The 13,606-nt window shown below is 38.7% G+C and overlaps 1 protein-coding gene across 1 annotated transcript in view; it reads right to left on the bottom strand.

The window, feature by feature from the left end:
* LOC107680773 (kinesin-like protein KIF13B) overlaps positions 1 to 13,606 on the bottom strand; it is a 46,212-nt gene that overhangs the window by 16,444 nt on the left and 16,162 nt on the right. Inside the window, exons 3-13 of the mRNA XM_016476817.1 lie at positions 10,106 to 10,121; positions 9,917 to 9,977; positions 9,249 to 9,341; positions 8,930 to 9,110; positions 8,754 to 8,841; positions 7,992 to 8,126; positions 3,759 to 3,871; positions 1,170 to 1,281; positions 806 to 1,018; positions 611 to 721; positions 326 to 460 (exon numbers count right to left, since the gene is read on the bottom strand). Coding sequence (XP_016332303.1) covers positions 326 to 460; positions 611 to 721; positions 806 to 1,018; positions 1,170 to 1,281; positions 3,759 to 3,871; positions 7,992 to 8,126; positions 8,754 to 8,841; positions 8,930 to 9,110; positions 9,249 to 9,341; positions 9,917 to 9,977; positions 10,106 to 10,121 — 1,258 coding nt within the window. The remainder of the gene's footprint in view (positions 1 to 325; positions 461 to 610; positions 722 to 805; positions 1,019 to 1,169; positions 1,282 to 3,758; positions 3,872 to 7,991; positions 8,127 to 8,753; positions 8,842 to 8,929; positions 9,111 to 9,248; positions 9,342 to 9,916; positions 9,978 to 10,105; positions 10,122 to 13,606) is intronic.

The following is a 13,606-nucleotide window of genomic DNA, read 5'->3' as shown; positions in this document are numbered from 1 at the left end:
CACCAAATACACAAAATAATGTTCTTTTTAGCAGCATCATATGACCCCTTTAAAATGTATTACATATATATATATATATATATAAAAGAATAATATGTATATAATATTATAATATATATTTTATTACATTAAAACTTGTATAATAATATGCATGCATAACATTATAATATATAATCAGTATCAAATAATAGCAATAATACTATTAGTATAATAATACTGCTAATGCATATGTACACACAATATACAAAACTCTTATCATAAAATAATTAAAAAAATAAATAAATAAAATAAAAAAATAATATAAAATAAAATAGTTGTGCATTACCTTTAGATAATAAACCAATAGTTCATTAAGGGCAGGGTCAGCGTTGAGGTTGATCAGGAAGCATTTATCTTCTCCAACCTTGATACCAGATGACTGCAGAGAGATGCCAAGACTCTCCAGCTGTTTTTGTCTCTCCTGTGCAAAGAAAGAAAAACAATGCGAGAAGAACATAAGCGTCCTCTTCTGTGTTTGATGGATGATGTTACGGAAAATGAACTACAGAACATCCTGACATAAACAAAATTACAGTCCAGACAAAACAGCACAAATTATTCTTCTTGTTACTTGTGCAATTTCCTCAGTCTTCCTCAGCTTCTCTTCCCAGGTGACTGTCATCTCCTGTATCAATTTTTCAGATTCCTCCAGTCTCTCCTTCAGCTCTGGTGCCTTCATAGACTGTGGAGGAACATGACAGGTTCTTAACATATAGTTTTTGACTTTTTGTCACGTCACACTAAGAAAACGATATAAAGTGTCTACCTCAGCCTGCGTCAGCTGATCTCGCAGTTTCTCCACCTCCTCTCGGAGTTCCCGGATAATCCTGGCATTGGGGTCTTCGTTGACCACGGCGTGGTTGACGATGCTCTTTGCTCGGTCTGCATAGCGTAACGTTGACAGCGTCTCATCATAATTATCTGCCGCAGGACTTACAGTGGCAACCATAGCAGTCCGACTGTTTCCACCCAGACTGTCCTGCAATTGCACCAGAAGGACAAACTTTAAACATCAATGCACTGGACAGAGCGGTCACTTTCCAGAGATTATACATTCAAAAGTGTGTGGATGGAACTGGATTGGAAAACTTATAAAATACTGTGGAAATTCTCCTTCCCGGTGTTCGTACCTTGAGCAGCCATGTCAGCACCGAATCTCTGTAGGGCACAAACTTGTTCTTGTTCTTTCCAGCACCCTGGTCTGCCAGAGCGGAGATCACCAAACCCAGAGTGGTTAAAGACCTGTCCGGTGTGGAGAGGAAAGATAGAAATGGAAAAAAATAAGTGAGAAAGAAACAGACCAAGGAAAAAGACACACTTCTCACACAGAAATATGCACTGGCAGGCCAAAAAGCCTTCACCAGATTTATAAACCCTTCTCAGAACAAGCTGTGCCCGTAAATGTAGCCATTTTAACAAGTCTTATTCTCCACAGTATAAAACCTACCTCTCAGAACAGAAAAACAATCAGAATCAGAATCGGAAAGAGCTTTATTGCAAGGTATGTTTACACATACGAGGAATTTGTTATGGTGACAGAAGCTTCTCCAGCACAAACAGAATGACAGTGACAAGACACAGATAATAAAAATAGAATTAGTAACATGAAATAGCAATATACAACAAATCTTTGAAGAAAAACACAATATACAAAATAGACAATAGATGGTATTTGTGTGTACAGGTGTGTTATGTACAAACGCAAGGAAAAGTAAATAAGAAGTATGTGTTAAATAAATAAATGTAGAAATAGTGTTGTGTATTGCATGTTTATTGTAAAGTTAACTGTTCATGAGATGGATTGAACTGTTCTTATGCCTGGCTGTTCTGCTGCTCAGTGCTCTGTAGCGACGACCAGACAGCAACAGTTCAAAGAGGAAGTGGCCTGGGTGTTAGGGGTCCAGAATGATTTTGCCAGCGCTTTTACTCGCTCTGGATGAGTACAGTTCTTGTAGAGTGGGGAGGGTTGAGTACCAGTGATATCCACTGTAGTCTTCTGAGGTCAATTTTGGTCGCTGAGCTGATCCAGACAGTTATAAAAGTGTAGAGGACGGATTCAATGACTGCAGAGTAGAACTGTTTCAGCAGCTCCTGTGGCAGGTTGAACTTCCTCAGTTGGTGAAGGAAGTACAGCCTCTGCTGGTCCTTTTTGACAATGGAGTCTATGTGGAACTCCCACTTCAGGTCCTGAGAGATGGTGGTGCCCAGGAATCCGAATGACTCTGTTGCTACAGTGCTGTTCATGATGGTGAGTGGGGAGAGTGCAGGGGGGTTTCTCCTGAAGTCCACAATCAGACCTGTTTGCTCTAAGCAAACTGCAGGGGGCCCAGCAAGAGGAGAGTGATGTCCTTCAGGTGGACCAGAACCAGTCTTTCAAATGACTTCAAGACCACAGACATTAAAGCAACAGGTCTGTAGTCATTTAGTCCTGTGATTTTGGGTTTCTTTGGGATGGGGATGATGGTGGAGCGTTTGAAGCAGGAAGGGACTTTGCATAGCTCCAGTGATCTGTTGAAAATTTGTGTGACGACAGGGGCCAGCTGGTAAGCACAGAATTTCAGACAGGCTGGTGTAACACCGTCTGGGCCTGGTGCTTTTTCTAGTCTTCTGTTTCCGGAAGACCTGACGTACATCATCTTCACTGATCCGAAGTGCGGGGGGTGGGGGGGGGGTTGGGGGAGGGGTTAATGGATCCATGGAGAGAGGGTCAGAATGTGTGTGAGGTGTGAGACAGGGTTTTTCAAACCTGCAATAGAACTTCGGCCAGTTGTTGATTCAACACAGTGCTCGGGGATGGTGTCTTATAATTAGTGATGTCTTTCAGTCCTTTCCACACTGAAGCAGGGTCACTGTCAGAAAACTGGATTTACACTTTTGTCAGTGTGTTTTTGTCCTATTTATACAAGACTCTGTCCCCTCTTTCTGTAAGCATCTTCTTTGGCCTGACGGAGCTGTCGGAGTTTTGCAGTGAACCATGGTTTGTCGTTGTTGTAAGTTAAATGACTGAATGCACATATCCTCACAGAAACTAATGTAAACACCACAAACTATAAATCAAATCAACTAAAATACATTCTTAGATGACTAAAACATCAAGACACAATATTAGTGGGGAGCTTCACACTGTAAATGAAGATTATGTCTACACAGCTTACACAACTTATTTCAAAACAGTTATTTTCCATGACATGTCATTTTTAAGAGGCAAAGCACCCATCCAACAGAAAAGGAAACGCCTCAATTCAATGCCATAGGAAAATATTCAGAGGTGACTCAGACATTCATAGACTAGATTAATCTCTTGTCTGGGTCACATTTTACCCCTAAATTGAAAGGAAAAAATTTATAAATTTATGCATGAAGAAAATGAAGATGATTTTTGGAGCTTGTAATTGTTTTTTCCCCCCATTATTATTAATAAATAATTCACAATGAATGTGATGTGATGCGATATATGATATAATATAATATAATATAATATAAAATAATGCATTTAGTTGTCAAAAAAAAATGCGTCCGAATGCAGAAAAAACTTTTACAGGCTTCAAGTTAAACATAATTTTGTATTTTTTGGGCCACAATATGAATTAGACTTGTTCTTGACAGGTTTCTTAAGATTCATGCAAAGCCTCTGTAGGTTCGTACATTAAGCGAAAAAAAAGTACTAAGACAAAAACAAAAAAAAGGCATCATGCAGAATGAGTCAACGTTGCACACACTTGTTAATGTTGCTGCCTTCCTTGAGCCGCTCGCCTGCAGCGCCCGTCTTTGCAGCTCTCTCACTTCCTGCCAGGTCCACCAAACTCAGCTTACTAACCTTTTCACCACTTGTCTGTAGAGAGAAAAAAAAAAGGACAAAAAAAAAGAATTAGACGCTACGTTCAAAATTGAATACTGCCTACTATTTTTTTTTTTTTTTACCAAATAGGATGTCACATGACCTTATTACGTGTATGTTTCCATGATTGGCACCTAGATATCCTGGAAATAAACAGTGAAATAGCGGTGGCGGGAACTAATTAAAAAAGCAACATAATAATCCCTCACTACTGAACATTTCCATGGTTGTCAAGCCTGTTTTCTGCTTGTCCTCCCTAGAAACCCAGGGAAATGGCTTTAAACATTCAATTTGTGTATGAATGACCACACTGGACAAATTCTGGTTAGCTGTCCTATATTACAAAGGAACAATGTCAAGAGAGGCTATAGCGGGCCATAGACAAGCATCTATTGTTTTCCCCTCTATTGCACAGCACTGGAGCAGTATGTGGGGTGGAGTTCCTTTATGTGCCCCAGCATCAGACCCTACTGTACACAATCACCTTGTCTGAGCATCAGAGATGAGGTTTAATTGAGCGGAGAGGCAGAGAGATGTGAGCGTGAGCTGAGAGGACATGGGAAGTCGTGAGGGGGGGCTGGGAGCTGGACCCAGATTAGAGTGCATTAAAACAACAAAGAGTGTCCTTGTGCTGCAAAAGCTTCAGGCTCCTCATGCACATTGGCTGAGAATACACAATCATATAGAGCCTGAGTTCACTTGTTAATCTATAATCAGCTATTTAAAAGAGACATATTCTGCACTTTTAAGTTGTAAGTTCACTTACATTGCCTCAAGGTACTTCATGACATACTTCCACCTTCCCATTGACCTTTAGAATTAAAAAGGCTGTTCTTGCTTCTGTACCTTTAAGACTTCTAAATAGGGCTGGGCGATTAAACGATAACAATATAATTTTCCTCGATAAAACAATAACAAGAGATCGATAAATGTTCAATATAATGTTTATGCGCCAAAAGCGGAACGAATCAGTGCTACTCATTTGAACCACGCCACACGGACCATTTATCCATTCGTCTCAAAGTTCAAATGGTAGCACAGCCCGAGCTTACTAGAGCAGATGCGTTCACTCGCTGATAAGTCTCGGACACGCGAGCACTAAAAAGCACTTTGAGATCCAGTGTGAAGCACTTGAACTCAGTGAAGAATACAAATGACTGCCCAGAAAACCCCAGCAACCTTAAAGCCATGCACTTACCCCTCATAACTCCTTAGAAACTACATAGCAACACCCTGACAACCACCCAGATGTTGTTATTAACCTTATAGCTATCCATTAACCCCTCATCATACCTTAGAAACTGCATAGCAACACCCTGGCAACCCCTCAGGACACCATAGCAATCATATAACTATGCGCATAAGCCCTTACAACACCTCAGAAACTATATTGCAACACCCTGACCACCACTCAGAACACCCTAGCAACTGCACAGCAATGCCCTGAAAACCAACTAAAACACACTAGCAAACACATAGCTATGCACTAACCACTCAGAACATCTTTGCAATTCCATAGTAATATCCTGACAACTAAACAGAACATTTTAACAACCACATAGCTATGCACTAACCGCTCAGAAACCTTAGAAACTGCATAGCAATGCCCTGGCAACCACATAGCTGTACATTAACACCTCAGAACACCATAGCAACTGTGCAGCAATGCCCCCAAAACCACCTAAACACCCTAGCAAACATATAGCAACAGTATGCAATAGTCCCCCCAAAACACCTTAGCAACTGCATAGCAACGCACTGGAAAACACCCAGAACACCTAAGCAACCGCCTAGCTATGCACAAACCCCTCAGATCACCATAGCAAACCCCTTAGAACACCCTTGCAACCACATAGTTATGCATTAACCACTCAGAACACCTAAGCAACTTCATAGCAACACCCCTGACAACCAATAAGAACACCTCAGCAACCGCATAGTTATGCAGTAACCCCTCAAAAAACTTCAGCAACTGCATAGTAATGCCCTGGCAACCCCTCAGAACATCTTAGCAACTGCATAGCAATACTCTAGGAGAACACACTAGTGTTGGATAGTGGTGAGTTTACACAGTCAAGCAAAGACGATGTGAAAATCTAGTTTCTAAGGAGCTGTTTTCCATAATATTCTAAACACAGATTTTAATACAAAAGAATATGGAAATCAAAGGAAATCTATTGCCTCACATTTCCCCACAGCGCTGTTTGCATGGAAAACCACAGCAATGCGAAAGACAGCACTGATGACTGCGCTGGAAAAATACACACATCATTACTTATCGATGGCTGAGATGACAAACACCACATACATAAGGGCTGGGTTCGGTGCACGTGTGTGTGCATGCAGGCTAAATCTTCATCATTGCTCTGTTTTAGTGACAACATGCTAAGTTTAGATCGCTGCTGTAGTCTTGCACCTGTTGAGTGACCAGCACAGTCCAGGCCCTGATGAATTATAGATCAGGGACTGGACAAGAGTGGAGTCAGGTGATCATGTCATACGGCACAAAAGAAAAGCACAGTGACACCAGGACAGAGCAAGAGGAGATCAGCTGTCGTCTAAACTCGGACACACTATAATTTATTCATCAATTTTCCTGCCATTTGCATGAGCTCTTTCCATGCGCACGATAAAGCCGATAAGGGAAGGCTTCCGTGGTCAAGAGTGCACTTAATGGTATAGTGACTAAGATCTTTGGAGATGCATAAATGAAATGACTTATGCGATATTATAAATAGGAAACAACCTGTAATGATCCAAAATGGATGGAACAAAAGCAAAATAAAAATATAAAAGTCGGGCCGAATACCAAAACAAACTTGTAGCCAATCAGCAGTAAGGGGCATGTCTACTCATGATGCAGAAGAGAGAGCGCTCAGTGCACAGGACGGACATTAGCCAAGCTGAGCAACAGAAAGATAGAGATGGCGGATAAAAAAGCAAAAGAGGAAAACGTCTGCGGAACAAAAGAGGGCTTACGATAATGCAAGAAGTAGGACCCGTGTAAATATCGGATCAGCTTTCCAGTGCTGGAGAGAACTCAAGGAGCAGAAGGCCTGCGATCGGACGCCGAGGTTGCTTTGTTTTTTCTAGATAGGTGAGTAACACCATGTTTACACCGGACTCGACAGTTGTCACACCGCAACAGCTAAAGTCTGTCTACAATGGACGAGACAAAGCGACCGTTAAAAATCATTTGAAATTTGTGTCAATACATCATAAATAGAACGCAGCAGCAGTTTTCTGTCGGGGATTTGTCGTGCCGCGCCGCATCCAGTGTAGACAGCATCACTGATTATAATGAGTTCTATAGTATTTTGTCGACACGGTGTAGCATTGGTTTTGCTTTGTTTCACAGAACTAATCGTTGCCTGGGTTGCGTACGTATGTGTGGTGGCGGAGCTATCAAAATAGGGGTGATAGGGTTTGTTTTGGTGATTTCAAATGTCAACATTGGCTACCAGAAATTACTTACGCCACCTTTAAGACTTAACACTGGACTGTGCCATCACAGGTCCACATCAGCTGATAAAAGGTATTTAATATATCCATATGAGATCATCAGGGCTAGACACAATGACTTATCTATCAATCTTCTCCTTCCTGCAGTACTTGGCTTTATTTCATGAGGACCTTGCAAGAATATTCAAGGTCTGAGTTTTATCATCAAACAGCAGAATCAGGACTCTTCCCAAAATAAATTACCCAAACATGGATTTCCTTGCTCTTTTCAATTAAGAGAGTTTGAGGACAGACTCTTGATGCTCCCAACCAAGGCCACCCAGACCATGTTCAATACCAAAGCTGCAATAACTTGCACTTGCAATTGCAATAACTTTGCTGCAATTGCTGGTATGCAAAGGTTAGCCAATAATAAAGGTCATTTACAAGTCTAAAAATGTACAGTAGTAAAAGCTAAGGGTGGAAAATTTAAATCATTTTGAGTTTTATGGTGCAAGAAACTTTAACTAACATAAGTGGCCTTTGGTGAAAAAATAAAACTTAAAACGTGTAGTGTGTGACCCATTTAAGCGATTTTCCACTTGTATTATGTTGCATCTAAATCTTAATCTATGAAAATCAGCTTTAAAACAGTGTGTGTAAGTGTCCTTACCCCCGACTGAAGGTCCTTCAGTGTGTGCGTGAGGATGATATTGAAAACCGCATGGGAGCGACTGCTCTCCTCATTCATATTGGTGGCCGCCACAGTGCGGGATTTATTCCCCTCAGACATCAAGGACTCAATGTCCTTTGGGTTGAAGAAGGGACACGATTAGAATCTCAGACATGCTTTAAAGGTCAGAAACACTGCACACTTATGCATACTTATTTTTTGTTAAAAAAAATACATTAAAAAAGACAAAAAGCAAAGATGTCCTGAATATGGCCTCTAAAAATAAGGCAGGCATAATGCTGATGAATTATGGTTATGAATTATGGCATGGTTTTGAACTGAGTTAAACAGGACTTCCGCAAAGATCATCTACGGAATCTGTGGAATTCTACAGAATGGATTTAAATTTAGAAAAATGTTAATCCAATGTATTTAACACACTAAACTCAATATATTTTAGTAGAATTAAAAGAATTGTGCAACAATTCACAGAAATCTACTTTTTGGGTTCCATAAGTTCTTTTTGAGTTCGATAAGACCAAAACATTCAGCAGTGACACATATGTATTGTACACATATTGTAAGCGGACTACAAACATTCCTACAGTGGGATTTGCTAAGCATCAAATGCAGACCCTAAGAGGGGACAATTGAGTCACATGATCAACTGAACGACAGAATATATTGTAAAAAAGAGGTGAAAGAGCAATCATTGAGTAAAGTGCATGTCATTGCACCAAAAAAGATATCCTATTTTGTTACCTTGTAACTTTCTACCGCAAGCCTTGATAGACCATCGACATAAGGCCCCAAAACTTTATGTTCTCTCACTCTCAAGGCCTGCCGACTCCTGTGGGAACAAACGGATATTGTGTCAGATCGACATCTACAGCAAGAGTAAAGCTCAGAGATTAAACATGAGACACAATAGGCTTCACCCTTTGGGGTCCAAGAGGTCCCGAACTTTCTCATTGTAGATTTCCATATAAGAGACTTCCACGGTGAAGCTCTCTTCCTCTCGCTGGTGTTGCACGGTCCGCTCAAACAGAGAACTGCAGAGTCTGGGGATCAGACCAGGCTGGTCCACCGAACCCATCATGGTGTACGACTTCCCCGAGCCTGAGGGAAATGACATGTTCGAATGTTAAATAATTATTACTTAACATAAATAATCACAGTACAAAAGAAAAAGAGTTGTGTTAAGAATGCTTTTAAAAAAAAACGAGCAAAGACCACTGTGAACAAAGCATTACTCACCAGTCTGCCCATATGCAAAAATACAGGCGTTGTAACCCTGAAAGGCATTGTGCAAAAGACTCTCGCCAAGGCACTGAAACACTACATCTTGGCCTGTTAAAATATGATTAAAATGACAATTAAGATTGAAGTCTACAAATGTTAATTTTATAAAAACCTGTCCATTTCCAAGCGATATATCACTCTGAAATGACAATAAAGGTAAACTAAGGTTATGGTTCTAAAAAGAGGCTTCAAAATGATTCATCATGTGAAGGAGAGAAACAGAGGAAAACAGGAGAAACCATGCATGGCTGTGTTGAAGTACATGATGAATATCTAATCAAATATAGTTAAAAAACATGCCATAATGAAAAAAAAAATGATTGCCCTAAAAATAATTAATTATTATGTTGTTGTTTTTTTTTTTAAATCAAATCACTTTCTGTCATGTAGATAGAGTGCCATGACTTGAAATTGTACTGTAAACCTCAAGGTGACACACTTGATTTTCTGTAAAAACCTTGTTAGTACAAATGATCTTGATGTGTAAACAAAACCTTATCTTCACTAGCACCACCAGCACCAGCGCAAGAACTATCCTAACAAGATTATACAGATGAGATACTTGGTACTGAACCAAGAAATAAACAAAGTGGCTTCTTCAAGAAGGGTTTCTAGAAACTGACCAGCAAACTTCTCCGTTTCCGACTCATCCATCGACCAAAAACAGTAGTCATAGGCGAAGGTCTTGACAAAAGAGAGACAGATAAAGAAATAAATATAACTGTGTGTTTCCTTTTGTTCTATTCATATAAAACTTGTATTTTGTATGATGCAAGCATGTTCATTTTAGACAGAAATGAGGGTCATCATACCTTTGGCTGACCCCTCCTGCAAGATGATCCAAGTAGAGGGTGCGTATGGGAAAAGACAGAAAAACAGAGCTTGTGTTAAAACAAATCATCTATGCATGTATTTTAGAAGAAAGCACAATTACAATGTGGCTAGGCTGAAGTACAAGATGACAAGTAAGACTGTATTAAAACTTTGGATGTGATATGATAATACTATTAATACCATTGTACATATACCAGGAATCAATATCATCGCATGCTTAGAAGAACACTGGAGTGCATAATATATACACTGGCAGCCAAAAATTTGTAATAATAAAATTTTTTTTTTTTTTTTTTTTTTTTTTTAGTAGCCTTTTAAAAAAAAAATTTTTTTTTTTTTTTTTTTTTTTTAGTCTCTTACGCTCACCAAGGCTGCATTTTTTTTAATAAAAAAATACAGTAAACACAGTAATATTGCGAAAACTCATTGCAATTTAAAATAACTGTTTTATATTCTAAATTCAGCTTTGTCATCATAGAAATAAATTAGATTTTTATTTATATTCAAATAGAAAAGTTATTTTAAACCGTAAAAATATTTCTCAATTTTTGGCAGACCGTGCATAATATTAGTTCATTTTCCCTGAATAATATCTGAGCTTTAATTATTCCAGGAAGTTCAGACAAGCTTTTTTTTTTTTTAAAAACACTAACTGTCAAAATTTTGTGGACCCACTGACTCACAGCTGACCAAAATAGCATGTCATCACCATGAGCGCACTCAAACGGGGACTAGGAACTGGCAGCTCTACACACAATCACACATCCTGAGTGAGTCCATGTCATCAGTTGTACTTTGCTCAGTGGACCTGAACACAAACAGACCGTCTCTCACTGAGAAAGCCCTGCCGTTTACAGGGTAAATACACATTTGGAGCCCTGACTCAAAGTTGTGTTATCTGTAGAGGGCACCTCAATGGCTTTGCACAGCACTCTGTGAACACAATGACCTATATAAGCATTATTGACAGACTGTGGGAGCGAATTGAAGGATCCTAATCACTCAGAGAGCACTGTGCCTTTCCAGGCCAAACTAATGAAATTCTGGTGTTGTTCTCTAGGTAATGCAAAAAACACTAATGCAAAACGCAAAGCTCTGTTCCAAACCATAGTGAGCTGCCTAAACAATGAACAGAACTGAGGGAAAATTCAAACTATTTTACCCAATATTTGTTTGTGCCATGAACTTGAGTATTGAGCTATTCATAAATTAATATACAAAATATTATTATTATTATAAAGAGTTAGAGTTATACTATTGTCCTTTTGCATGGAAATTTGTCATATATAAATAATAATTTGTCATATATATATGTGTGTGTTGGTGGTGTCAGCTGAAAAGAAAAGTAATTATATTTTGATCCAAAATATGAAGAAAAACTTCTTTAACTAATCTGTTTAAAAGTAAACAGGGTCAATTTCAATTTAAAAACGACTTTAAGAATCTCATTACTAAAAACATCTATAATGTGGAATCTCCTGCACATATAACAAAAAACTTATAATGACCATCTTTAGCAATGGCGACCCGTTTTATGATCCCAATCTAGAAAATCTACATCCATGAGAGCTTATGAACATCACCAAAGCGTGTACAGCCATGCAGTTACACAGCGAGCAAACGAACGAGCGAGGGATGGAAAGCTGGGGCAAAATATGCCTGGATTCAGTTCCAACGTCCCCGGGCTCAGCTTGTCGTTTAAAATCAGGCCATGCCACACTTGCGGTATAAGTTGCACGATGACGTCCCCCCGTCACACCACGCTGAGAACTGAGAGAGATGTTGGCTCCTGAAGGAAGTGTCAGACTGAGCTTCATCTTGAGGTCTTGGAGGAGGTCTGGCAAACGGGGTGGACAAACACACATGGCAGATATTTGGAAAGCTGTTGTAGAGACAGCTGTATATCTGGAACACTAAAAATAATGCTTCTGAGTGACAATCCCTTAACTCTGATATTGAAATAAAGATGTGGATATTCTTAGAAAATGATCCCGTCTCTATATTAACAGAATCTAGCCTCCATATCCTTTCATCCTTCACTGGAGGGCATAAATTGCGTCTTAAAGTAACATATTTCAGAGTATAACAAATCTAATTTTATGCATCACAGGAAAATAATGCATGCTTTCCAAGACACCTAAAGGACAGATTACTAATTTTTGAGAAGGAGGTCTCTACCAAACCTCCACAGCCAAGGGTGTAGCTTGTAGTAGGTATATGTGTAACGGCAAATGAGTTCACTGGTTTGTGTGCTACACCCAGACTACTGCTCCTGCTGCCGGCACCTCCTTTCCCAAACACTCGTTACAAGCCCTAGTGACTTTGACCTTGTACTCTGGCAAAGCCTATACTAACTATACCCCTGGTTACATCTTATCATATCTGATTCGCCAACATGACAAATATGATGACGTACAGTCTCTGATGGAATGGAAAAAAGTACTGAAATTAATCATTCCAAACAAAGGACACTACTTAGTAATTCTAATTTTATCCGTCTTCATCATTCTGAGCACAACTGTACAGCTGTTCCAATAACAAGCATACATGGCTGCTTTTTTGCTCATGCAACGTTGATTAAACATGCTCTGCTAAACAGTCTTCTCTTATTTATGTCGGCCTGAGAATCTAAATCATTTTAGTGAATTGCTTCGTTTGGATGATAGGCGTGAATGAACCAGTTCAAATACATGATTCAGTGATGTCTTTATTGAAGCAAAATATTTACTACATTTCGACTCATTTATATAAGTAAGGTTTTTTATTTTTTTATTTAGTGTAAATGTATTTGTTTAAATTAACACAGTCACCATATATGTAATTTATATTTTCTGTGCTAGAAAAATACTGCTCTGATTGCAGAATATACAGTAATCTGATATAATAAAAATGTAATTAAATTAAATTAAAAAAAAACTAATTAAATAAAAAAACATTTAAAAATATTAAAGAAATCAAAATAAAATAAATAAATATATTTGTAAATAATTTTAAAATAAAATTATTTTAAAATAAAATAAATCAATTAAAAAGAAAATAAACAGGTGTTTAGGTATAAGTTGGCGAAATTGAAATGCATGTTTATCAGAACAGTTAACAAAATAAAAATAAAAATGAATTAATATATATTAAAACAATTACATAAAAATAAAATAAAAACAACAAAACAAAACAAAACAAAACAAAATAAAATACGCACAGGTGTAAAAAGTTGGAGAAAGTAAAATGAGTACTTTTTTTATCAGAGCAAAGTCAAATTCATGTTTTTGACTGTCCAATGACGGCGGCCATGACAACCAAATGACAACCTAAGGAAAGCTGGCAGCTGCTCCCAAGTTCCCAGTCTGGTTTCCAAACATTGCTGGGACTAACCCCACAATGCATCACTAACACGGCTGTCCTGTACATCTGCACTGACTGGAATCGTCCCTGAGCCAACTGTACAAATGAAAAATGTGTATGCTGTGCCTCTACGCCTG

This window comes from Sinocyclocheilus anshuiensis, unplaced genomic scaffold, assembly GCF_001515605.1.
Source record: "Sinocyclocheilus anshuiensis isolate Anshui unplaced genomic scaffold, SAMN03320099.WGS_v1.1 scaffold869, whole genome shotgun sequence".
NCBI lineage: Eukaryota > Metazoa > Chordata > Actinopteri > Cypriniformes > Cyprinidae > Sinocyclocheilus > Sinocyclocheilus anshuiensis.
The sequence above is the reverse complement of the archived record's forward strand: the minus strand, read 5'-3'. Positions and strand labels throughout refer to the sequence as shown.